Source organism: Salmo trutta, chromosome 18 (genome assembly GCF_901001165.1).
Source record: "Salmo trutta chromosome 18, fSalTru1.1, whole genome shotgun sequence".
In the NCBI taxonomy this organism is placed as follows: Eukaryota; Metazoa; Chordata; class Actinopteri; order Salmoniformes; family Salmonidae; genus Salmo; species Salmo trutta.
This window is the reverse complement of record NC_042974.1, coordinates 50356799-50384416: the sequence shown is the minus strand read 5'-3', so window position 1 is coordinate 50384416 and position 27618 is coordinate 50356799. Positions and strand designations below refer to the sequence as shown.

The window sequence follows — 27618 nt, the reverse complement described above, 5'->3', positions numbered from 1 at the left end:
TTTTTGAGCAGTATATATATATATTTATAATTGATTACTGTACACATTAACAAGGAAATAACCCCTCTGAACTCTCTCTTAAGTCGTTGGAAAAACTTGGCTCCTCATGCAGTGGAGATTTGTATATCTTATTTTTGTACACATAGGCTACAAGTACAAACGGAGGATCTCCATATACTAAGGGATATTTCGATCAAATTCATAATTTGTAATCCAACAAAACCATAGTTAAAGAAGGCCTGAAAGAAAAATCACATCTAAAAGTGTTTAAGATTGTGTGAGTGGTGGATTTTCATCTATGAGGTCCTTCATCATACTATGACCCTGCACTGAATCACTGTTAATTTATGCTCTGTAACAATATAACTAGAATATCAAACATGTTCTCAAAACATTGTTGCTATGTAACTCATCTTGGTAAAGAAATTGCCCCACTGAAGACATGTTAATGTTTGAGTTGGTTAATTTTGTACATACAACATGTAAATCAACCTTTCACATGTATACTGTCATAAAGGCAAACAAAAAGACACCTCATAATGCCACATTTCTTGTTTCATTAATTTCTGTGAGCGATAATAAAGATGTTAAAGTGTCTTACGTATGATCCTTGTACCTCTTTATGGTTAATGAGTAGTAAACGAGGGAGTGGCGAGGCGTTGCAGACAGTGGTAGTTGATTAAAGTAAATGTACTTAGTACCTCAGTAAATGAACTGCTACTAAGGACTACTAAGCTCTACCGCTAAGGTCGGTGAAACATGGAGGAGCTCAAATTCAGAGGGCGGAAAAGGGAAGGGAGGCACAGGTAAGTTTTAGTCATCTAAAATAAATACATTCAGATGGAATGTGGGAATAATTTCAGGCAAAACTGTTAGGATTCACAGGGCCTGATCCTGAAAATAATTAGCTCTCTAGAAAAAAATGAAATTATTCCATAAATTGAAAATATTCTACCTATACTGAAATCATACTAAATAGAGGTAATACAACTATATCATGATACAACTATACCATGTACAATGACAGATATAATCGACCATTATTTGGAGGGTAATGAGCATTTTGTTTTGAAGATATACACCGTGTGCGCAAAACATTAGGAACATGACACAGACTGAACAGGTGAATCCAGGTGAAAACTATGATCCCTTATTGATGTCATTTGTTAAATCAAATCAAACTTTATTTGCCACATGCGCCGAATACAACAAGTGTAGACTTTACCGTGAAATGCTTACTTACAAGCCCTTAACCAACAGTGCTGTTCAAGAATAAGAAAATATTTACCAAGTAGGCTAAAATAAAAAGTAACACAATAACATTAACGAGGCTATGTACAGGGGGCACCGGTACCGAGTCAGTGTGCAGGGGTACAGGCTAGTTGAGGTAATCTGTACATGTAGGTGGGTGCGAAGTGACTATGCATAGGAAACAAATCCACTTCAATCAGTGTAGATGAAGGGGAGGAGATGGGTTAAAGAAGGAATTTTAAGCCTTGAGACATGGATTGTGTGTGTGCCATTCAGAGCGTGAATGGCTCAAGACAAAATATTTAAGTGCCTTTGAACGGGGTTTGGTAGTAGGTGCCAGGCGCACTGGTTTGAGTGTGTCAAGAACTGCAATGCTGCTGGGTTTTTCACGACCAACAGCTGTGTGTATCAAGAGTGGTCTACCAACCAAAGGACATCCAGCCAACTTAACACAACTGTAATAAGCATTGGAGTCAACATGGGCCAGCATCCTTGTGGAACACTTTTGACACATTATAGAGTCCATGTCCCGACGAATTGGGGCTGTTCTGAGGGCAAAAGAGGGTGTAACTCAATGTTAGGAAGGTGTTCCTAATGTTTTGTGCACTCAGTGTACATTCAAACCCACTAGTTTTCATTTACGTTTGGTTGAGTTGTTAACTCGCGTGAATTCAATTTGAAATCCACAACAAATTTCACCATGTCATTGGATTTAGGTTGCAAGTTGGGTGAAAAACAGACAAAGATCGCTTACGCTGATGACCTTTTGCAAATCCATGTTCCACGTTGATTCAACCTCATCACATTTATTGTTGTTTTTGTTGTTGAAATGACGTGGAACCAGTTTTTGCCCAGTGGGAAGAAAGCAAAGTTGAATTCCTTCCCAAATGCTTCTTATGACCTTTTGTTCTGATAAGCCTATCAATAGGAATGAAAAAACAAAGACATTACTACATTATGCTTACAATAAGTGTTTTGAGACTCATTCGAATGAGCATGACAGATGCATAACAATATATTCATGTTTTAGGGTGAATAATAGCCTACAAATATAGGTGTAAGGCTTGTGATCAGGCCTATTTTATAGGTGGCCAGGTTGAGAACCACTGAGCTAGACCATAATCAACTGTCTATTCAGATTAATTATTTGAGACAAGATTATCAATGTTTGGTTCCCTCTTCAAATCAGTTTCTTTCAGTAAGCCTGGTAGAGATGACACTTAACCCACAAAGCTTGTATAAGCAATAGTTTACATAAGGTTAATATAATGGATAACGGTCTTATCTTTATTAGGGTGATTCAACTTGTAGGGCTGGTCACAATTGGGTTGGGTGTGTATTGGATGTTTCAAAGCCAAAGCTCATTAGATATATGTAGACTGGGGTATGAAGTTGTCAGTAACTACTGTACCCCATCAACAGTCCCATTTCCAATGATTCAATAGTGCCTAATATACTGTCACCTTTGCCTGCCACACACTTGAACATGGATGTTGTTCGATGCCACTTGTGACTCACTTGTGCCACTGGACTTCCTTCGATATAACATATCTTCAAGTTAAATATTAAAGTAAAAGTTTATAGGGGTTTATAAAGACTGGAAGTTCACGTTTTAAGGATGGTTTATGAATCAGTAATACAGTTTTAACTAAATGTTTGAAATTGTTTTCGATACTGCCACAGGGACACCTGGGATCCATTCCAGTTGAATCCCATTGGTGCTGAGAAAGAGGAGAAGAGAAGATGCTTTGAGTTGTTCCAGCACCTGGTGGCAGGGTTCGTGGGGATAATGGTCCTGTCCAGTGCTGTCATCAGCAAGGTGAGCCACAATTAGGGACCAGCACCCTGAACCTGGCAACTACTAGATCAACACATTCAAGCATAATACCTTCTGTGATGTCATCTTATAATCATATTTTAAAGGAATAGTTCACCCAAATTACAAAAGAACACATTGGTTTCCTTATCCCGTAATCAGTCTATGGACAAGGTATGACAGCAATACATGATTTGGTTTAGTTTCCCTTGCACCATATGCTAACATTTTAGCATTTCCGGTAGAAATCCCATTTAAGTAATGGGACAGATATTAGCATTTTTTCGCACATCATATCCAAATATTGGTCCCATGACTTGAATGATTTAATGGGATTTGTGCCACAAATGCTAAAATGTTAGCATGTGGAACAGTGGCAGGGAAATTAAAACAAATCATAGATTGCTGTCAGACATCTACCTTGTCCATAGACTGCTTACATAGACTGCTTACAGGGTAAGGAAACCAATATGTAATTGTGTAATTTGGGTAAACTATCCCTTTAATGTATATCATATCCATACAGTATCAGATACAGTGCCTTCAGGAAAATATTCAGACCCCTTGACTTCTTCCACATTTTGTTACGTTACAGCCTTATTCTAAAATGGATTAAATATATTTTTTTCTCAGCAATCTACACACAATACCCCATAATGGCAAAGCGAAAACAGTTTTATCTAAATTTTTGCAACAAAAAAAATAAAAATAAATATTTACAAAAGTATTCAGACCCTTTGCTACGAGACTCAAAATTGAGCTCAGGTGCATCCTGTTTCCATTGATAATCCTTGAGATGTTTCTACAACTTAATTTGTCAGAGAGGTGACCAAGAACCCAATGGTTACTCTGACAAAGGTCTAGAGTTCCTCTGTGGAGATGGGAGAACCTTCCAGAAGGACAACTATCTCTGCAGCACAATCAGGCGTTTATGGTAGAGTGGACAGACAGAAGCCACTCCTCAGCAAAAAGCACATGACAGCCTGCTTGGAGTTTGCCAAAAGGCACCTAAAGGCTCTCAGACCATGAGAAACAAGATTCTTTGGTCTGATGAAAATAAGACTGAACTCTTTGGCCTGAATGCCAAGCATCACATCAGGAGGAAACTTGGCACCATCCCTACGGTGAAGCATGGTGGTGGCAGCGTCATGCTGTGGGGATGTTTTTCAGTGGCAGGAACTGTGAGACTAGTCAGAATTGAGGGAAAGATGACCGGAGCAGAGTACAGTGAGATCCTTGATGAAAACCTGCTCCAGAGCACTCAGGAATTCAGACTGGGGCGAAGATTCACCTTCCAACAGAACAACGACCCTCAGCACACAGCTAAGACAATATAGGAGTGGCTTCGGTACAAGTCTTTGTACCGAATATCCTTGAGTGGCCCATCCAGAGCCTGGACTAGAACTTGATCGAACATCTCTGGAGAGACCTGAAAATAACTGTGCAGCAACATTCTTCATCCAACCTGACAGAACTTGAGAGGATCTGCAGAGAAGAATGGGAGAAACTCCCCAAATACAGGTGTGCCAAGTTTGTAGCGTCATACCCAAGAAGACTTGATGCTGTAATCACTGCCATAGGTGCTTCAATAAAGTACTGAGTAAATGGTCTGAATACTTATGTAAATGTGATATTTCTTTTTTAAACATTTTTATAAATTAGCAAACATTTCTAAAAACCTGTTTTTGCTATGTCATTATGGGGTATTGTCACGATCGTCAAAAGGAGTGGACCAAAGCGCAGCGTGGTAAGTGTTCATCATAGTATTTATTTACCTCAGAACACTACAAACAAAAGGAACAAACAATGAATACAACCGTAACGTCTTCTGGCTTAACAAGCAGTACAAAATAAAGATACCACAAAACAAAGGGAAAAACAGGCTGCCTAAGTATGGCTTCCAATCAGAGACAACGATAGACAGCTGCCTCTGATTGGAAACCATACCCGGCCAAAACATAGAAAACAAAACATAGAATGCCCACCCACCTATCACACCCTGACCTAACTAAACAGAGAAAACACAGCTCTCCTAGGTCAGAGCGTGACAGGTATTGTGTGTAGATTGATTAGGGAAAAAAAATATTTAATCAATTTTAGAATAAGGCTGTAATGTAACAAAATGTGGAAAAAGTCTGTTATTGGTATGTTGGCATTGCAGTTTTTGCATCCTTTTCGGTTTCTCTGACCTGGTGGGAAAACCCAGTGCAGGCGAGCAAGAACATGCAAGAAATGCTGACTGAGTTGGACACCTTCAGAGACTTTGTGTTTGTGATATCCAGCCTCTTAAGGATAGTAGTCATTGCTGCTGTGTACCTCATCTACCACGTGTTGATACAGGAAAACATTGTATGGTCAGATTTTGATTTCACTGCTAAGGCAGATGACGATGAAAATACAATTGCAAGGCATAGAGAGACACTTGATATTGGTCTTATTGTCCTTTTCCTCCAAGCCTTTTTCTCTGCTGCATGCCATTGGTTTGGGGTGGTGGCTTGTAAGATCCACTCTATGCGAATGAGCTTCGCCTTCCCTGTCTGCTTCAGTGGGCCCACCGTTCCCTTACCCACATCAGCAGTAATTCATAATTTACAAGGGAAGTGGTATGGGTTCTATATGAGACAAAACTCATGACTGTCTTTAATGAGAGGGTTTATATAAATATGTTATGTCTATATCATAGAAGGTTGGTGGCATCTTAATTGGGGAGGACGGGCTTGTGGTAATGGCTGGAACGGAATAAGTTGAATGGTATCAAATACATCAAACACATGGTTTGATGCCATTCATTCGCTTCGTTCCCGCCGTTATTATGAGCCGTTCTCCCCTCAGCAGCCTCCACTGGTCTATATCCACATATATTATTTATGTGATACTGTAGGCCATGCATGACAAAGACTGAGCAATTTATTTTTTCTAACTAAATTAACAATGTTTCCATTGACAGAAGTGATACTTATTAAAGCCTCTTGTACGTTTCCCCTTACCGTCTCAGCTGGTATTGCCATCTCCATGGGCACGTGTGGAGCAAGAGAATTTATGACATGACTGTACCCTAGACACTTTGTACTCTCCTATCTGTTTTTCTCTCTAACATGTACACTGCACACATTCTCATTGTGAAGTCAAAATACTATGAAGGAAATGTTCACACTCACTATGTAATTTCAGGGTTGAGTAACTAACTTTCTAAATGTAATCCTTTACAGTTACTAGTTACCTGTCCAAAATTGTAATCAGTAATATAACTTTTGGATTACCCAAACTCAGTAACGTAATCTGATTACATTCATTTACTTTTGGATTACTTTCCCCTTAAGAGGCGTTAGAAGAAGACAAATAGAGCCCATCAAACGCATTTGATGTGTCATCATAGCGGTCTCTGACTTGTGGTTAGACTCACTCAGATGGAACAAACTTAAACTTGAGCCTTGTTTCAGGGCTGAATTTAATGTCATTGAGAAAACGGAAAGGTGTCATAATGTATTTTTGCCTATGTCCTTTCTGAATTTAAAAGTAATCCAACTAGTTATCATCTAGTTTTTAAAAAGTATATGTAATCTGATTACAATATTTTTGATAGTAACATAATGGATTCCAGTGTTATTTAAAAAAAATCTGATTACATGTAACTGATTACATGTAATCAGCTATTACACAACCCTGTGTAGATCAGTGTCTAAATTAATTAATTCAGTCACCTTTGATTTTATAATATAAGAAGTCTGATGTCAGTTGTGTTTACATCCAATCTGCAGGGCTCTCTGCTCGTTCTATCCACACTCTCAAGCCCCACATCGACTAGGACTCCCAAGGAAAGACAATACTACGTGCTCATGCTGGTGTGCTCTTTGGTGGTGCCCAACCTGCTCGTGTTCCTCAAGTCACTGTGGAAATGCGCTTTCAAGAACTTTGTTCCGCCAAACATGAGAACTATGGGAATTGTAAGTTGACACTGTGAAATACTATACAATTTGACTCCTTTGTGATCTTTGTAACTCTTAATTGCTCCTTGAATTGCTTGCTGTCAATACAAATTGAAATCTATATCTTTCAGGTGTGTGGCATTGAATGCCTGGTGTCTCTTGGGACCTCCATCCTGGTGCTGGTAGTGATGCCCCAGTTTGATGTACTCACAAACCTGTTCATCTCTGGGGGAGTCTGCATGCTTTCCTCTGTCCTACAGATAGCATTTCGCCTGCAGAGAGAGAACTGGAAGATCATCTTCCCCATTTGTTCTCTTATGCTTGTCCTGACTGGCTACTTTCTCCTTGGGGCAGACTATTACGTTCGGGTATCCTCTTTTGTATCAGGCCAGGAAGATGACTGTTATTGGTATGTTGGCATTGCAGTTTTTGCATCCTTTTTGGTTTCTCTGACCTGGTGGGAAAACCCAGTGCAGGCGAGCAACAACATGCAAGAAATGCTGACTGAGTTGGACACCTTCAGAGACTTTGTGTTTGTGATATCCAGCATCTTAAGGATAGTAGTCATTGCTGCTGTGTACCTCATCTACCACGTGTTGATACAGGAAAACATTGTATGGTCAGATTTTGATTTCACTCCTAAGGCAGATGACGATGAAAATACAATTGCAAGGCATAGAGAGACACTTGATATTGGTCTTATTGTCCTTTTCCTCCAAGCCTTTTTCTCTGCTGCATGCCATTGGTTTGGGGTGGTGGCTTGTAAGATCCACTCTGTGCGAATGAGCTTCGCCTTCCCTGTCTGCTTCACTGGGCCTGCCGTTCTTATCCTCGGCATGATCCTTTTCCTAACGCAATCTGAAGACCTAGCTGGGGCCGACACAACTTCTATCATGGACTTTTGCTCGAGCCTAGTTGAACTAAGCACAAAGAACACTAGCACAGTTGTGATGCTGGAGATCACCAAGAGCATCTGCAGGACTTCTTTGAGCAGCTATTACTGGACCTGGCCTTTCTCCCTACTTGCGCTGGAGGGGATTTGCATGTGGCTCGGGCTCATCACATGCACCTACTACGTGTGGAACTTCAGGGTCCAGAGGATCGAGCGGACAACTGAGCTGTTTGTGCGACGCTTATACGAGTCTGCCTTCATCGATCTGTCTCTGCTTCTGAACACCAAGATGAAGGTTGTACGAACGAGGAACCAAGAGAGGCAAGATTCTGCTATTTAATTGATTAAGTCCATGTGGTCCAATACTTCACATTACAACAGTGCAAATAGACATTTGTTCACTTATTGTTTCGTTTTACCGACAGTGCACTATATAACACAGAGACTCAGTGGTATTGTGCTGAAATATACTCACTGACATTAACATGATTAGAAAGAGTTCTCTCTATCCCATCCATCCAAACAAGTTCTCACACTTTCCCAACGTTTTCATTCTACAGTAGTGTTGTTGACGACGTGGAGAATTGTGTCATTTACCTCTGTGCAACAATGTGGCATGAGACCTACGACGAGATGCTGAAGATCCTGACATCCATGTTCAGGTAAAGCAGAGGCCTCTTGTATACAACACAAAACAATGGCCCCGTACACACTCAAGTTGTATAACTCATGAAGCCTTTTGGCACAAACACATTTGGCACAAACGGTTGTGATACAACAGAGAGTTGTTCTGAACAAAAATAAGTACACCGTAAAATGTTTGTGTAAACATGTTTGTACAGACAAACTCTCTGTTGTATCACAAGATATAATTTGTATCACAAACATTGTGTAAAATGCGTTGCATATCAGTTGTACGGAGCCAAAAGACTTTCAGAAAATAGAACGAATGATAAGGAGGTGATCATAATGTTAAGCAGAAAAATCTGACTTTATGTAATCATATGTGTCTTGATGGTTTCAGGTTGGACCGGTACAGAGGTGAACCAAAAGAGGAACATAAAGATGTTTTTGACTTTGAATGCCACATATTTGTTGATGACGCATTCATGATAGAAAAGGAGACAGGCAAAAAGTTTGTCAACGAATATGTGACCGATCTCATTCATGTGGTCATAGAGGTATACAGGTAAGTGGACATTTTGTTTTTCTTTGCTCTTTGTTCCATATAACCGAACCAATAGTGTCAATTAATAAGCACAAGCACTTGTAATGATGCATTCACTACAACTGACAATTCTATTAATCCAAAGACTGCAAACTGTATTACAATGAATTTCAGGGTATTCACCAATAAGGAGCCTGATGATGTGTCAATTATTGAGACTCCCTATGGTGGCCGATTAATGTTTGTGATGCCAGAGGGAAACATGCTGTATTTCCATCTGAAAGATAAACAGCTGATCCGAAACAAGAAGAGATGGTCACAGGTTGGTGGGATGATTTTCAATATTAACTATTTTCAATATTCCTGTATGTTAACATACTTTAATTACATTTCTTGCAGAATATATGTATATCTTGTAATTGCTTTCTGGTTTTAGAATGGAAACACTTCAGGAAAATCAAATGGTTATAGGTTTGCATCTGACATGTCTTTCAGATCATGTACCTGTACTATCTGCTTGGGTGGAAAGGATACATTGTCAAGAATCCTCAAAAGATAACGGTATGTAATACATTTAATGCAAATTTCCATGTTATTGCCTTTATCCCTGCAATACAGGTGATCTGTAAATATGATAAATCATTAGACAGCCATGGTTTCCATGGTTTTCCTAAATTAATGTGTATGATATTTTTGTGTGTCTTGTATAGAGACAGAATAATCCTTGCCGTGCCAGTCTAATATCATTGGATGGGGAGAGTTTCCTGTTGCCACAACATGACAATGACAGTAAGAGAAAACACATATCTGATGACAATACCTACATCATGGCTCTGGATGGGGATACAGACTTCCACCCCGCAGCTCTGATCTTACTGGTGGATCGACTTCGGAAGTACGGCAATGTGGGTGCTGCATGCGGAAGAATCCATCCAACAGGAATGGGTGAGTAAAGCTTTACTAAATACTTAGGTGGTCCACTCAGACATTGCTATGTCTAGCATATACACTGAGTGTACAAAACATTAGGAACACCTGCTCTTCCATGACACAGACTTACCAGGTGAATCCAGGTGAAAGCTATGATCCCTTATTGATGTCACTTGTTAAATCCACTTCAATCACTGTAGATGAAAAGGAAGAGACAGGTAGAAGAAGGATTTTTTTAAGCCTTGAGACAATTGTGGCATGGATTGTGTATGTGTGTCATTTAGAGGGTGAATGGGCAAGACAAAAGATTTAATGTGCATTGTATTCTATTGTAGGTCCAATGGTGTGGTATCAGAAATTTGAGTACGCTGTTGGTCACTGGCTCCAGAAAACAGCTGAGCACGTTTTTGGTTCAGTCCTCTGCAGTCCTGGATGCTTCAGCTTGTTCAGGGGATCAGCTCTGATGGATGACAATGTGCTCAAGAGATATACCACCACTGCAACTAGAGCCTCTGAGTACGTTCAATATGATCAAGGTGACTACTTTCTTATTCTCTCATCAACAACACTTGATTGTCGATATCAGCCTTTACACAGGTGGTTCATAGAAAGTATTATTATCACAGTTCCTTGAGCTATCTCTGTTGGCTTCAGTCGACCAAGGGTGCCATACATATTTGCAAGCTGATTAAGTGTTCCCTAGAGATAATCATTATGGTGCGCACCTGTCCTAGGACCTGATTCGTACATTGACTTTCATGAATCTTCCCTCTTCCTACTGGCCAGGTGAGGACCGCTGGCTGTGCACCCTGCTCCTCCAGCAGGGCTGGAGAGTGGAGTACAATGCTGCGTCAGATGCCTACACCAACTCCCCTCAGGAGTTCAAAGAGTTCTATAACCAGAGGCGTCGCTGGGGGCCCTCCACTCTAGCCAACACCCTGGACCTCCTGCACAGCGGCAATGAGACAGTCAAGAGGAACTCTTCTATCTCCAGGCTCTACATCTTCTACCAGATATTCACTGTCAGCTCCTCCATTCTTGGCCCTGCCTCCGTTTCTCTGATGATAGCAGGTGGGCACCAATCTCACACTGTACTGTTCGGTTATTTCTTGGAATTTTATGTGTATGAATACCGATTATACTGTATGACCTAGAATAACTAGAGCTCTGGTTAAAGTAGATGTACCACTTATTCCCTTAAAAACTGGTGCGTCAATCTAAATGACATAACAAAAAAATACCCGTCAAAATCTGTCAGCTTAAACTGGAGATATCTGTTTTTTTGCATTGAATGTGTCTAAATCCACCGCATCCGTCAGTGTCGCACTTCCGCACCTGCGGTTTGACCTACAAACTATTATAACCGCTCTATGGAAAGGGACACTCTCACAAACATTTATGAATGTGTTATTCAATGCGTTTCTATGGGCTTTAGTAGTAAAGGCCAAAATCAATATTTAAATTATCCATAGTATGACCATCTTAAAACAATCCATATGTCAACTTAACACCCCCCAACATCTTACACTCTAAATAATGAAGTAAAATTAAGTATTTCTAATTGTCAGTAAATTCAAAAGCTCAACTTCAGGCAGAGCGTTGACTGACTGGGTGGATGAGATTACATATGACTTTAACATTTTAGGGCACAGGGCTAAAGGTATAACCATAAAGTATGTCTACCCATCAGTTAAAGCAGGGGTTTTCAAACTGGGGTCCGCGGAGGTACTGGCATTTTTTTATGAATATCGCTAGCTGCAACACAATATCACCTTGGATACCATTTTTACGTCTGCGTCCAGCATGAAGGAAGTTAGTTTCACGAGGAGGTAGTTTCATGAGCCAATGCTAACTAGCATTAGCGCAATGAACAGTTAACATGCTAGCTGTTCCTGTTCGTCCAACTCTGGGGAAGTAGATAAATGGCTTCATTGCCAAAATCTCGAACTATCCCTTTAATATGGAGGAAATTACAGTCATTGGAGTTAATTACTGATACAGAAAATTACATTTTGGGATGGAAAAAAAGTTTCAGTGTTAACTTAGATGACCAAAAACAAATAGAAAGCATGCAGAAAAGATATTGAACTATACATCTTTTTTTAATAATACCATCTTTGAGAACTAACAATCAAACACAGTCAGACAGTTAGGGAGAATAGAAATGTTTTAAACCGGGCATTCAGGACACATGACCATTGATTTTGTTGTAATGCTTGAGCAGAGGAACACAGCATTAGCCATGGCAAAATGCATAGAATTGCAGCTTTAAAACTGCAACATTTTCTCTTAGCTCCATGAAATAATTTGTAGAATTGCAGAAAATGTGCTTTACAAAAGCAATATGTTTTCTATGCCGCCAAGATACCTTTCTAGCTAATAGACTATGTTAGACTTTACACTTCCTCTTCCAATGAACAGTGGGGAGGTCAAAATAAAGAAACTGTCTCCCAAATCTATTCAGTTTATTCACTTTTTGTTGCTAATTTATGATGGGGGTCACTGGGCCTCATGTTCGCCTGGTCAGGGGTCCCTGGGCAAAAAAGTTTGAAAACCCATGAGTTACAGTATACAGTGCCGTGAAAAAGTTTTTGCCCCCTTTCTGATTTGTTCTATTTTTGCATATGTTTGAGACTGAATGTTAACCAAAACCTAATATTAGATAAAGGGTATCTGAGTTTACAAATAACAAAAAAAAATGTATACTAATTTTATTTATTTAATTAACAAAGTTATGCAACACCCAAAAAGTTGACTCAAGTTGCCAAAACGCAGCTGGAATGATGATCATCAAGACTCTTGGAAGAATGTTCTATGGACAGATGAGTCAAAAGTATAACTTTTTGGATGACATCAGTCCCATTATGCCTGGCAAAAACCAAAAACTGCATTCCACAGTAAGAACCTTATATCAACAGTCAAGCATGGCGGTGGTAGTGTGATGGTTTGGGAATACTTTGCTGCCTCAGGACCTGGACGAGTTGGCTTAATAGAAGGAACCATGAATTCTGCTCTGTATCAGAGAATTCTACAGGAGAATGTCAGGTCATCCGTCTGTGAGTTGAAGCTGGAAGACAATGCAGCAGCAAGACAATGATCCAAAACACACAATCAAGTTTATATGAAAATGGCTAAAAAGCAACACATTTGAAGTTTTGGAATGGCCTAGTCAAAGTCCAGACCTAATCCCAATTGAGATGTTGTGGCAGGACTTGAAATGAGCAGTTCATGCTTGAAAACCCACAAATGTCGCTGAGTTACAGTTCTGCATGGGACAAAATTACTGATCAACAACCACAGGAAGCATTTGGTTGGAGTCATTGCAGCTAAAGGTGGCACAACCAGTTATTGAGTGTAACGGGGCAATTACTTTATCACACAGGGGCATTCGGTGTTGTATAACTTTGTATATGAAATAAATTAAATAAGTATTTCATTGTTGTGTTATTTGTTTACTCAGGTTCCCTTTATCTAATATTAGGTTTGGTTGAAGATCTGATAACATTCAGTATCAAAAATATGCAAAAGTAGAGAAAATTAGAAAGGGGGCAAATACTTTTCACAGCACTGTATGACTTTTGCTTTGGTTCAATAAAACAATAAAAGTAATGTGGCGAAGATGAGTTAAGATGAGTTCAAATGGTATTGTTCTTATATGATCAGGTCTCCATTCCAGGAAGTATTCACCCTTTTTCTGTCTTCCTCTTTAGGTGCTTTCCAGTTTGTGTTCAAAATTGAAGGAACCCTGTCCATAATCATAGCAGTCATCCCACCTATTTTCTACATGTTTATTTGCTTTTTGGCAAAACCAAACGCCCAGATCATCATTGCAGCTATTATGAGTGTGTTATATGCCTTTCTGATGTTAGCATCATTCTTCGCCATCATCGGTAAGCTTTGGCAATGACTTTTCACTACATACCACAAGTTGTTTATGCAAAGATAGAGGCTACCTCTTATCTTTTAAAGGGTGGGGGCTGGTGATAAATAAAATGTTATTGCCAGTCCCATCATCATAACTATTTCTATATTTTGACATTGTCGGTTAACCTATCATCAGTACGCCACAGGTAGACTTTGTTCTAGTTTCTTTTCACCCAAACATACTGTATGACATTGAGCTGTATTTAGTCTCATGACAGCTTAAGTAACTGATTTAGTTCTGGGTTCTGAGATTAAGCTGTAGTTTACCACTAACTCTTACATCACTATTGTTGATTGGTGCCAAGTCAGACTGTTACGAGTCACATTTTATTTAATTTGTTCCCCAGGTGACATGGCTATGCAGGGCACATTTATCACCCCAACTGGCCTCTTCCTGGTGTCAATGGCTGTCATGTACCTGGTAACTGCCATCCTTCATCCCCAGGAGTTCAGCATGATCATCTATGGTCTGATGTACTTCATCTGTATCCCCAGTGGTTATCTCTTGCTCACAATCTACTCGCTGGTGAACATGCACATTGTCACATGGGGCACCCGAGAGACAAACAAGGAAAAAGAAGAAAAGATGACCCAGAATGTTCTCTGTGATCGCAACTGCAAACTCTGCTGTTGGGATATGAAACTACAAGTTACTCAAGAGACCGATAACTTGCTACTCCAGCAACTCCAGCAGGCAGTCAATCCAAACACGCAAGTCACCGAACAGGTGGTGAAAGAACAACAGGCCAACTCTAAGAAAGAGATAAATAATGCACCGAATGAAGAAAACAACAAGGGCATACTTTCAAAGTCTTCAGACAGCAAATTGGCCAAGAAAGACAGCGACTCAAAATCTGATACAAGGCATGTACAAAGCATTTCACAAAGGCCCAAAGGATCTTGCTCATTATACTGTTTAATGCAAACTTTTATCAAATGAAGTGCTACATCTGTTGTAACTTTTCATAATCTTGTTCACAGCAGTGATGACAGTGTTGACAGCATTCCTAAAAAGGAGAGTGCTTATTCCAGCATTGAAGATGACAACGAAGATGATGATAATATGCTTTATGATGGTTCGCTTTATAGTGGCTTCACCGAGGAAGAAAGAGAAATACTACCTCAAAGTGGTAGGTGTTTCAGTACATGAAAGTCTAATCTTTACCATCCATTTGCTAACCTGCTTCTTGCTCACTCTTTTCAATTGAAAGCACTTAATCTTACAGTACAGAAATGACTAGGCATTTATTGAAAAGTTACATGGTAAAATTGTAGTTACATCATAATAACCAATTAATTAAAAACATTTAATTAAATAAAGTACCATAAGCCACCATCTGGTATCAAAGTATCCACTGATTTCCTACATACAATACCAGGTAAATACCAATAGAAACATCCTGTGAAATAATGCGCAACCTGTAGACATGTTTATTGATAAAGGATCACGTCAATAAAAGAGTATAGCTGTAACCTCTAACATACAAAAAGTCAGTATGTAACTGCAAGTTGAATTATACTCAACAGCACCCTCATCTCTACACAATTTGCTTTCAATAAATAGATTGGGTTCAGCCTGTCAAGGAAGAGTTCCTGAAGAAATTGACCTACGCCAACATGAAAAGGAACCTTCAGGAGCAGATCCGCTACTCCCTGAGGAACAAGAACCAGGAGGATGTGTGTGAAGAGCTGGTGATGATGCTAACCGACACGGTGAACGGAGAGCTGAAGGACAAGGTGGGCCCAGAGGACGTGCTGAGCGACAGCCAGCTAGAAGAGCTGCAGTATGCCCTTAACGAGGCCGCCAGGAGGATCCTAAAAACCAACCGCATGGAGAGGCTGGAGAGAAGGGTGAAAAGAGCCATAGAGAAGACCCTCATTGCCCCACAGGTGGAGAAACTGACTGAGGTATTTGCTTGAGTGCCACATGCCATTCATATTGTATTTATATGTTATATTGTATCGCCTGGTGTCTTATCAATGCAGCTCCAGGCATTGTTTTCTCTACATGTTTGGCCTGGGATGGACTTCAGAAACAAGTAGACTCAGTACTCTAGAACCACCCTTTGAATTATAATCTGAATCAGGGGCGAACTGGCTGAAATGACAGTTGGGCTGGTCCATTTTTAGCCCAGTGTGCCTGTCTAACCTGGGTTTTTAGCGCAAAATTATAAATATCTGGCTAATAATGGGGCCCTCAAGGAAAATAATCGTCAGGTGTGTTATAAATGCCAGGGCTGATTTCTGGTCCGAGTCCACCCCTGACCAGAATAATAGACAGTTGCGCAACAATGTGTTTGCCCTCATCTAGGTGGGGATTATGAATATTACAAATGGGCAAATATAGCTACCATGTTTCCCTATGTATTTTGGCAGGAAGAACATGACTTTTGGAAGAAACTGCTTGAGAGATACCTTGCACCTATTGTTGATGATAAAGCACATAAAGAGGAAGTGACAAGGGAACTGAAGTCACTACGGAACAAGGTGGGCTTTTATATTAATTTATTCTAAATCCGTCTACTATTTATTTACTGACATGGCTTGTATAATGATATTTTATTTTTGCTGTTTTACAGGCAGTGTTTCTGTATTTCATTGTCAACGTTTTGTGGATTGTGGCCACTTTCTTTTTACAAGCCATTGGAAATGACGTGATTAGTATCAAGATCGAAAAAGTCTGGCCAAATGGCACATCATCTGGAGAATACCTGAAGGTGGAGCCTCTCAGTCTGATGTTCCTCTTGTCATTTGCTGTGCTTCTAGTGGTGCAGTTCCTGGCTATGCTTTACCACAGGTGGGCAAACATTTCTCAAACACAATACGATACATGATATAGAATAATTTGATACATGATATATCATGGCACCCCTATGGTGGAACAAGCTCCCTCACGACACCAGGACAGCGGAGTCAATCACCACCTTCCGGAGACACCTGAAACCCCACCTCTTTAAGGAATACCTGGGATAGGATAAAGTAATCCTTCTAACCCCCCCCCCTTAAAAGATTTAGATGCACTATTGTAAAGTGGTTGTTCCACTGGATATCATAAGGTGAATGCACCAATTTGTAAGTCGCTCTGGATAAGAGCATCTGCTAAATTGCTTAAATGTAAATGTAAACATAACACCACCTTCCAAACATGCATAAGACAGACATTTACAAATAAAAGACAAAGACTAATAGAATACAATTACAACCTCAAACTAAAAGTATACTGTGTGGTTTCTCTTTTCAGAGTATATACTCTTATCCATGTAGTGTCGTACAGAAGCACAGAAAAAGACTACATTCCCAGAGATGAGGTGAGTGACCTGTTAATCCAAACAATAGGAAGGATAAAGTGTACTTGATCATTATGCACTTTAGTAGACAATGAATCCTTTGTGTAATTATGGTGCAAATAAATCTAATAGGTTAATAAATTATTTCCTAGACCTTGTATGAAAAAATATTGTGCAGACCTAAAATGCTTGTTGTTGATCATTTTAACTATCTCCATTGTTCGTGCAGGAGGACGAGGAGGGGCTGATTCTTGAGAACCAGATAGCCAATGGCCTTGTGATCACCAGTGATGACTTGTGAAACAGGCTTTTTTGGGGGTGACTTTTTTTTTTAACCAAGTGTTCCATCAATAAAAAGGGTGACTTTGTGAAGTGTATTGCACCTTTATGTCTAAACATAATTCAGATATACCTAGCAGGGAAAGCTTATTATGATACTGCAGCAATGAAATAGGAAACAGTATACTAGGATTAAAGTAGTTGTCCAATGCCTCAGTAAAAAAAAAAAAAAAAAAATCTATTGAATAACAATATGAGTGATAAGATGTGTATTGAAAATGATAGTAATTACAATCTGTCTGAATTACAAACAAGACAGTATTACGATCAGACAATAAATAAAATCATTAAACACATACATACTTCTAATACACTAACCTCCATTTTTCAAGGGAAAATGACCCTTTCTAAATGTATTGCACTGAACCTATCCAACTGAAGGAAAGCCTGACCATAATAGGCCGTTTCTTGATAAAAAAAATTAAGTGGGTTTTGCAATTTTCAACAGACAATGTAAAACATTTTAGGTAATTTTACTAGTATTTATACTCCTATGTTTATGATGTAAATGTGACTGCTTATACTAAATGCAAATAAAAAAATGAATATTTTTAACAGATACTGTATTACGAGTCATAACATTCAATGGCCACTGCATGCGTCTATAAGAAGATATGTCTATATACTTCACCTCAAGTATCATTACTAAAATGAACAACATTTACAATAAAAAGTATGATGAGAGCAAGATACAACTTCAAAAAGTCATTGCAGTACACATAACTAAGGCAGAATGTTCACTGATGCCTTTCATCAAGGTCATTCAGAATGCAGCCTTCCTGGAAGAGTTCTCAGCCTTCATGAAGGTAAAAGTTAAAATCAGCCACTCAATGGATATCAGACAGTTTATTAGACATGAGCATGTAGTTTGATCAGTGTAAGAGGAAGTTTCATTTATGGAAAATAGATAATGGTTTATTCATAATCTTCAGAAATAAACACTGCCATGGCAACACAGAGTAACACTGTACTGCCTGTTCATTCTGATAAAGATTGTGTTATTGGTAGCTAATACATTTACCAAAATGAGGACGTAACCTAGAGTGCATGTGTTACAGACCATCTCTTTAAAAGACATCTGTAAAAGGGATTCTACAGACTCCATTTCATTAGTTTGTGCATGATACATGGTGCAAAATCAATCTATTCATTGACCTTATATACACCTGAAGAAACAGACATTGTGATCAACATAAGTTGAAACTTAATTAACAATTTGAGTTTTACATAGGTATGCAATGATAAGATAAAATTGCCATACACCCGAAACCCATACAACCAAACGATGCTGGTTTCTAACTAAACTAAATATTCTGCAATTCCACCCCTAAGATGACTTCTTCTCCAAGCTGGAAAGAAGGGAAAAAAATCCATAAGAATTACTGGAGATACACATTCTGTAGAACAGCATTAAGTCTTAAATTATAACCAGTGACTATGTTTCAATATCTATGTGGGTACAGTGTGGGTGTGTAATATATATATATATTGCTCAAAAAAATAAAGGGAACACTTAAACAACACATTCTAGATCTGAATGAAAGAAATAATCTTATTAAATACTTTTTTCTTTACATAGTTGAATGTGCTGACAACAAAATCACACAAAAATAATCAATGGAAATCCAATTTATCAACCCATGGAGGTCTGGATTTGGAGTCACACAAAATTAAAGTGGAAAACCACACTACAGGCTGATCCAACTTTGATGTAATGTCATTAAAACAAGTCAAAATGAGGCTCAGTAGTGTGTGTGGCCTCCACGTGCCTGTATGACCTCCCTACAACGCCTGGGCATGCTCCTGATGAGGTGGCAGATGGTCTCCTGAGGGATCTCCTCCCAGACCCGGACTAAAGCATCCGCCAACTCCTGGACAGTCTGTGGTGCAACGTGGCGTTGGTGGATGGAGCGAGACATGATGTCCCAGATGTGCTCAATTGGATTCAGGTCTGGGGAACGGGCGGGCCAGTCCATAGCATCAATGCCTTCCTCTTTCAGGAACTGCTGACACACTCCAGCCACATGATGTGTAGCATTAGGAGGAACCCAGGGCCAACCGCACCAGCATATGGTCTCACAAGGGGTCTGAGGATCTCATCTCGGTACCTAATGGCAGTCAGGCTACCTCTGGCGAGCACATGGAGGGCTGTGCGGCCCCCCAAAGAAATGCCACCCCACACCATGACTGACCCACCGCCAAACCGGTCATGCTGGAGGATGTTGCAGGCAGCAGAACGTTCTCCACGGCGTCTCCAGACTCTGTCCCGTCTGTCACGTGCTCAGTGTGAACCTGCTTTCATCTGTGAAGAGCACAGGGTGCCAGTGGCCAATTTGCCAATCTTGGTGTTCTCTGGCAAATGCCAAACGTCCTGCACGGTGTTGGGCTGTAAGCACAACCCCCACCTGTGGACGTCGGGCCCTCATACCACCCTCATGGAGTCTGTGTCTGACCGTTTGAGCAGACACATGCACATTTGTGGCCTGCTGGAGGTCATTTTGCAGGGCTCTGGCAGTGCTCCTCCTGCTCCTCCTTGCACAAAGGCGGAGGTAGCGGTCCTGCTGCTAGGTTGTTGCCCTCCTACGGCTTCCTCCACGTCTCCTGATGTACTGGCCTGTCTCCTGGTAGCGCCTCCATGCTCTGGACACTACGCTGACAGACACAGCAAACCATCTTGCCACAGCTCGCATTGATGTGCCATTCTGGATGAGCTGCACTACTTGAGCCACTTGTGTGGGTTGTAGACTCCGTCTCATGCTACCACTAGAGTGAAAGCACCGCCAGCATTCAAAAGTGACCAACACATCAGCCAGGAAGCATTGGAACTGAGAAGTAGTCTGTGGTCCCCACCTGCAGAACCACTCCTTTATTGGGGGTGTCTTGCTAATTGCCTATAATTTCCACCTGTTGTCTATTCCATTTGCACAACAGCATGTGAAATGTATTGTCAATCAGTGTTGCTTCCTAAGTGGACAGCTTGATTTCACAGAAGTGTGATTGACTTGGAGTTACATTGTGTTGTTTAAGTGTTCCCTTTATTTTTTTGAGCAGTGTACATATATGTAAATATATTTAAAAAAAAGAGAGAAAGACAGACAGAGACTGTAGTTAAGATGCTATCATGGATATGGTTAAAATGAATGCCATAAAGTACTGTGCTTCCATGTTGTACATTTTTTGTTAATTTGATGGTAACTTTCAACATGTCCTTGGACGGGGAAAACCCAAAAGATGTTTGGGCTTCAAGGCTGTGGCCTCCTTGAAATATCCGTCTATTATACCCTAACAAGTGCCACAAAGAAGTTGTTACGGAGAGTAGACATCTGAGCAGTGACTAAATCACATACAGTATCAGTCAGAACACACCTACTCATTCAAGGTTTTTTCTTATTTTTTTAATTACTATTTTCTACATTGTAAAACTATGAAAAAACACATATGGAACCATGTAGTAACCAGAAAAGTGTTAAACAAATCAAAATATATTTTATATTTGTGATTCTTCAATGTAGCCATCCTTTGCCTTGACAGCTTTGCACACGCTTGGCATTCTCTCAACCAGCTTCATGAGATCGTCTTCTGGAATGCATTTCAATTAACAGGTGTACCTTCTTAAAAAGTTAATTTGTGGAATTTCTGTCCTCCTTATTAATGTGTTTGAGCTAATCAGTTGTTGTAACAAGGTATTGTTTTTATTTAACTAGGCAAGTCAGTTAAGAACAAATTCTTATTTACAATGACGGCCTACCCTGGCCAAACCCAAACGACACTGGGCCAATTGTGCACCGCCCTATGGGACTCCAACCACAGCCAGTTGTGATACAGCCTGGAATCGAACCAGGGTCTGTTGTGACACCTCTAGCACTGAGATGCAGTGCCTTAGACCGCTGTGCCACTCGGGAGGGTTGGTATACCGAAGATAGCACTATTTGGTAAAAGACCAAGTTAATATTATGGAAAGAACAGCTGAAATAAGAAAAGAAACCGACAGTCCATCATTACTTTAAGACATGAATGTCAGTCAATGCATAAAATAAAAAAATAAAAAAGTTTCTTCAAGTGCAGTTGCAAAAACCATGAAGCACTATGATGATACTGGCGCTCATGAGGACCGCCACAGGAAAGGAAGACCCAGAGATACCTCTGCTGCAGAGGATAAGTTAATTTGAGTTACCAGCCTCAGAAATCGGCAATTAACTGCACTTCAGATTGCAGCCCAAATAAATGCTTCACAGAGTTCAAGTAACAGACATGTCAACTGTTCCGAGGAGACTGCATGAATCAGGCCTTTATGGTCTAATTGCTGCAAAGAAACCAATACTAAAGAACACCAATAAGAAGAAGAGACTTGCTTGGGCCAAGAAACACGAGCAATGGACATTAGACCGGTGGAAATCTGTCCTTTGGTCTGATGAGTCCAAATTTGAGATTTTTGGTTCGAACCACCACGTCTTTGTGAGACACAGAGTAGGTGAACGGATTAACTCTGCATGTGTGGTTCCCACCGTGAAGCATGGAGGTGGTGGTGTGATGGAGCTTTGCTGGTGACACTGTCAGTGATTTATTTAGAATTCAAGGCACACTTAACCAGCATGGCTACCACAGCATTCTGCAACAATACGCCATCCCATCTGATTTGCGCTTAGTGGAACTATCATTTGTTTTTCAACAGGTCAATAACCCAAAACACACCTCCAGGCTATTTGACCAAGAATGAGAGTGATGGATTACTGCATCAGATGACCTGGCCTCCACAATCACCCAACCTCAACCCAATTGAGATGGTTTGGGATGAGTTGGACAGCAGAGTGAAGGAAAAGCAGCCAACAAGTGCTCAGCCTATGTGGGAACTCCTTCGAGGCTGTTGGAAAAGCATTCCTCATGAAGCTGGTTGAGAGAATGCCAAGAGTGTGCAAAGCTATCATCAAGACAAAGAGTGGCTATTTGAAAAACCTCAAATATATTTAGAATTGTTTAACACTTTTTTGGTTACTACATGATTCCATGTGTTATTTCATAGTTTTGATGTCTTCAATATTATTCTACAATGTAGAAAATAGTAAAAATAAAGAAAACCCCTTGAATGAGTAGGTGTGTTCAAACATTTGACTGGTACTGTATGTTATTTTATTTATTTAACTAGGCAAATCAGTTAAGAACAAATTCTGATTTACAATGATGGCATACACTGGCCAAAGCTGGACGACCCTGGGCCAATTGTGCGCCACCCTATGTTCAGGTTGTTGTTGCACGGTGCTTTGCAACCAAAATGGAAAACTGGTATAAAACAAAATTACTTTGGCATTGAAATAAGCAAATCATGCAGTACAGTAAAATGTGAGCTTACTTGTATTTGATAAGTCGTGATCCTTGAATGAGCTGGGCTGTCTCATTGGTTAGGTGGCAAGCAAAGAGGAGCCAATTCCTTGGCTGAACTTTGTATGCAAACCTCATAAACAGGAGTGAGTAGCAGGTCAGAGCTTCGGGGGGGGGGGGCAACAACAAAGAACACTGAATAAATAAGGACTTTCAGACATCCTTATCAGAAAAAAACAAAATGTTCTTGCCTCGTGTTTCAGACTGCAGGAAAGGATTGTTGAAGTTCAAAGAATAATGTTAACCTATTGGAATTCTACTTTATCAAAGCATGGAGTTATTCAACAAGCGTGAGACTGCTGCTGGTATTATAGTGAACAGGTGATCAAGCCCTGGCAGAAAGTCCCTAATGCTATAGCTTGCTAAACGGCAGCAATTGTGTTGAGTCTGTTTTCCAATCGTCTCACCAAAGGTCATTCTGCCACTGATAATCTCAGGGCTTTTCTTCATGTCACTTATGGCAGCTATGGGCAGACCCCAGTTGGCCACAGGTCCCCAGAAGTGCTGGAATAGAAGTAGAAAACAAAATTAAGGAACAATTAATGTAGAGAGCAACGAGGTTACTGTAAGGGTCAAATGTATTCAAGCTGCCATAGCAATTATACAGTCTTGCCAACTAAATACCTATGAGAGGAGTCCATCTGCTATGTTCAATGAAGCCAAAAGATTCTGTGATTTTTTTTTAGTATACAAAAAGTTCTGACAAAGACCTTGAAGCCGACACGTAAAGCTAAATAAACAGCAGTGATACTAACAAACGCAGTGTGTGGGGTTTCTTCTTTTTTCCCCTCGTTATTCAATTGTTACCATGTACCAGTAACACAGATAGCTCAGATGTGCGAGTGCCTTTTGAGTAGACAAAAACAAAACTTACTGTGCTTATTTTGAACGTTCCCGGTAGGACACCAAGATGACAGACATAAGACAAAAGGAGTTTTGGTTAGGAGATATGCCTATACAGGAAAACAACCAACACATCGCATCATGCCTGACAAACTAATAATGCAGAGTTCAAGTCATGTCGGGAACTCGTGAAACATTGCATGTGAACGCCCCTCCAACTCCTAATTACGACTAGGAAACTCCGGTATGATCTCTGGACCCCGAGCTTTCCCACATGCTGAACTATGCATCATTGAAAATGGCCACAAACATGGCCGTGTTTTCGGCTGTCAATGTTGAGAATGGTTCTTGCATCTTTCCTTTCTCAACGCTCCCAAGATGTTCCTCCGAAGTAGACAAGTCATTCCTCTGATTACTCCCGACATGACGTAAACGCGGCATAATACTAATATAGGGCTGACATCACCAGCAACACATCAGCACACACAGCAGTAGGCTAGTTTGACAGCTAGCTCTCGAGAACCCAAGGAGGCCCACAAGGGCTTATAGCCGCCGGCCCCCTTTTGGGTTTTCGGCTGAAGGTGTCCTGACACTCTGTTTTGACGTTTAGAAATGTTAAAGCTGCAATATCTAAAGTTTTGGGGCAACACCGACCAAATTCACATAGAAATGTGAGTTATAGATGTGTCATTCTCACTGAAGTGGTAAATCAAATCAGTCACATACACGTGTTTGCGGGTGTAGAAATGATTCACAAGCATTTTGCTATGTGCGCTATTTCTATGCTTCCTGTCTTAAATTTTGTATTTGTGTCTTACACCAGCTTCAAATACAATATTTTTGGTTACTGAAAATTACTTCAGTGATTTAAAGGGTACAATGATTCTCTAAACGTGCTTGATGTCACAAAACGAAATTAGGCAAACTATTAGAATTCTAGCAACCAGGAAATGTCGGAGCGATTTCTGCATATTGCACCTTTAATAATCCTCGCTTGTGATACGGTTTTGGAACCCTTAACTTTCATACCAACGAGAAACAATCTTTCAAATACAAAAGACGTATGACACAGCCTCCAGCCGAGGTACCACACAACCTCCCTTTCCTGAAAACCCACGTTGAATTGCGTAAGGAACACTCATGACCTCTACAAGTCAGAATGTTAAATAAAATGATATTTTAACATACTTTACCGGTTGTCCGTGCGGTTGGTCCTTTTGGCGGTAAGAATGTGAGACAATATATCCATAGGAACGTATAATTACAACAACTTTTCAAAGCGCTGGTTGTGCATTCACATTTGATATCGCCTGAAACATTCGCACAAAATAAAATAAAAAAATACATGCATGAGAAGCATGCATACTTGCCGAGCTCGTGTTTATATGGTTCTGCACATGTTTCAGGTGATAGAAATCTGAACGCACTACCAGCGCTTTGAAAAGGTGATGTAATTAAACTTTCAGGTAGATATATTGTCTCGTATTTCTACCGCCATAAGGACCAACCACATGAGCAACCCGTACTTTAAAATATAATTTTATTCAACATTCTGGCTTATAGAGGTCACGAGAGGAAACGTTCCTGATTCAAATCCCATGCAATTCAACGTCGGGTTTCAAAGCAAGTGTTACTCGGAACACAGCTGGGTGCAACTTTGCTAAACTAAGTACGTTAAGTGTATCTTTTGTATTTGTACAATTTTTTCTAACTCGTAAAAGTTAAGTTCGAAATGTTTCCCGCAAAAGGGGACGTGCAATAATAACCCAGCAATGTAATTGGAGCCATGACAAGTGCTAACTTGAGTGATGCCAAAAACATTCAAGAACAAACGTCCTTCAGGCCGGACACAATATTTGTTTTAAAAAAAAACGTTAACGGCGGGAGCTACAATTTACAACTAACGTTAGCTCGATGCGTTTGATAATTAATTGCATTGCTATATTAGGTAGCTGGCTAGTTGGTAAAGTAAAAGTGTTACTGTAGCTAGGTATCTTCCAGATCTTGCAAATGCGTCATACCTCATGAGATACTCTCTGAACTCCTTGCTTTTAAGATGGTCAACAGCTTTACGTGCCAAAGTACCTGCCATGACTGTGGTGGTTAGCAGTGCAGAGGAAATTATAACTATGGGAATGTGCAAGCTGGATAAATGCAACTTAGGGTAGAGGACACTAGTGGTCACCAAAACATTATATTCACGACACTATCGCAATCACTCAGTTAGGACGGCTCTCATTGGTGTTGCTATGCAATCTCACGATTTCCGGCCTCATGGTGATGACTCGCCTTTACCAAATATTGTTTACAATTAAACCAAGATTGAACAAAGCTTGTCGTTTCCGATGGGAACAAATGAGTCATAGTGGGCAGAACAAGCAATGAGGAGGGCAGAACCAAGCACGAGATAGCGAGATCCTATTGGCGCGTTCTAGCATCATCTGCATATTTCCGTTAGGGAACGCCTACTCTGTGAAGTGCGCGTGTGCAATAACTCATTCACCTTTGCACTCTTTCGAAACAACGAGATTTTAAAAAAAACTTTTGCCACGGGTAAAGTCTACAAAACTTTGTCCACTCTGTGGATTACATATTCTAGTTTTGGGAACAGAAAACTGTATTGAAATGAAATGTTTAATCGATGAGAAACTTTGCAGAATGTCGGCTAAATTCCATCTCGTTCCATCTTCTCCCACTGCTGGCCAGTGGGTTTCCTCTCACTACCATATTTGGAAACGCCAAGCAGGTGCTTCACATTTAGGCATCTGGGGAAATATTTGTCTCATTTGTCTATCTGTGCATCTACTTTCTGAGATTGTGCAACTGATCCAGGATCAGCATCTTCTCTCTTGGTAGATTTATTTTTCATTATTTAACCTTTATTTAACTAGGCAAGTCAGTTAAGAACATATTCTTATTCACAATGACAGCCTAACCCGGACGACGCTGGGTCAATTGTGTGCCGCCCTATGGGACTCCCAATCACGTCCGGTTGTGATACATCCCAGGATCAAACCAGGGTCTGTTGTGACGCCTCTAGCACTGAGATGCAGTACCTTATACCGCTGCGCCACTCGGGAGCCCAATACACATATTGCTCAAGAATAGTGGCTGAACTGGTTACACCACAATTCTCAGGTGTCCCTTTAGCTATCACTTACTGGCTCAAACATATAGCTACCACCTTTAAAACATGTAGAACCAGGAAACAATGAGCAACCGTTTAAGACTGACCACACTTCCATTCAATTAGGCTTTGATTTCAACTATTTGCATAGTATTATAATGATGAATAACATGCCATTTAGCAGACACTTTTATCCAAAGCAACGTACTGTAGTGTATGCATCACATTTTTTTATGAGTGGGATCAGTGGAAGTCAAACCCACGACCCTTGCGTTGCAAGCACCATGCTCTACAAACTGAGCCACACAGGACCACAAATTGTCAACAAACTGCCATTAGCCAACGTGTGGATGCCTGACCCATATGCGATTTATGCTGCAATTCTGCATTTCACACTGGTCCTAACTGGACTATTTCTCTAATGGTTTCCAATAAGACATTGTGACTAAGATGCTCCGTGTGGATCCACACCAATGGCTAACCGCCCCCCCCCAGGTTCTCAGACACCAGTGAATAGTCAACCAAGAACAGCGGTCTCAGAGTCATCTTATAAGATAGGATGTACAGCTTGTGAAGGTAAGGAGGAAAACCTTAGAAAAACACTAAACCTGACATAGTGTAAGAAGCATCATCATCTGCATGTGGTGCCAATCTCTAGCCTCGTATACCAGACTGACCACATTGTTTCAGTTACTGTGTGTATGCCTGACCCAATCATCACAAAATATCAACACAAGAG

At 40.3% G+C, this 27618-nt stretch overlaps 2 protein-coding genes across 3 annotated transcripts; one reads left to right on the top strand and one right to left on the bottom strand.

Annotated features, from left to right (window-relative positions):
• Positions 1-700: 700 nt before the first annotated feature.
• LOC115153451 (chitin synthase) lies at positions 701-18092 on the top strand. Of its 2 annotated transcripts, none has more exons than XM_029698904.1 (19): positions 701-806; positions 2935-3070; positions 6826-7011; positions 7125-8206; positions 8446-8547; positions 8910-9074; positions 9228-9375; positions 9549-9614; positions 9764-9998; positions 10319-10519; positions 10770-11054; positions 13694-13873; positions 14255-14771; positions 14892-15037; positions 15472-15815; positions 16284-16394; positions 16487-16704; positions 17149-17215; positions 17424-18092. In XM_029698904.1, exons 1-19 carry the CDS (start codon positions 760-762, stop codon positions 17493-17495), a joined length of 4308 nt encoding a protein of 1435 aa, XP_029554764.1. In that variant the 5' UTR covers positions 701-759; the 3' UTR covers positions 17496-18092. The 2 variants fall into 2 exon arrangements, with proteins under 2 accessions (XP_029554764.1, XP_029554763.1); XM_029698903.1 differs by having other exon boundaries at positions 14889-15037.
• A 270-nt stretch (positions 18093-18362) lies between these two features.
• Positions 18363-25946, bottom strand: LOC115153453 (mitochondrial pyruvate carrier 1). The gene is made up of 5 exons (XM_029698911.1): positions 25774-25946; positions 23784-23787; positions 23317-23413; positions 22881-23013; positions 18363-18882 (listed from the first exon to the last, which is right to left on the bottom strand). Exons 1-5 carry the CDS (start codon positions 25842-25844, stop codon positions 18861-18863), a joined length of 327 nt encoding a protein of 108 aa, XP_029554771.1. The 5' UTR covers positions 25845-25946; the 3' UTR covers positions 18363-18860.
• Positions 25947-27618: the final 1672 nt, after the last annotated feature.

What these genes read in the sequence shown, in the direction of transcription:
- LOC115153453 (XM_029698911.1), bottom strand. Translation starts at nt 25,844, where the DNA reads ATGGCAGGTACTTTGGCACGTAAAGCTGTTGACCATCTTAAAAGCAAG. An exon ending in CAGTGGCAGAATGACCTTTG is followed by an intron (nt 23,014 to 23,316) that starts GTGAGACGATTG and finishes CCCCCCCCGAAG; the next exon opens with CTCTGACCTGCTACTCACTC. An exon ending in TCACGACTTATCAAATACAA is followed by an intron (nt 18,883 to 22,880) that starts GTAAGCTCACAT and finishes CCTTCTTTCCAG; the next exon opens with CTTGGAGAAGAAGTCATCTT.
- LOC115153451 (XM_029698903.1), top strand. Translation starts at nt 760, where the DNA reads ATGGAGGAGCTCAAATTCAGAGGGCGGAAAAGGGAAGGGAGGCACAG. An exon ending in CGAACGAGGAACCAAGAGAG is followed by an intron (nt 8,207 to 8,445) that starts GCAAGATTCTGC and finishes TTCATTCTACAG; the next exon opens with TAGTGTTGTTGACGACGTGG. An exon ending in GTACGTTCAATATGATCAAG is followed by an intron (nt 10,520 to 10,769) that starts GTGACTACTTTC and finishes CCTACTGGCCAG; the next exon opens with GTGAGGACCGCTGGCTGTGC.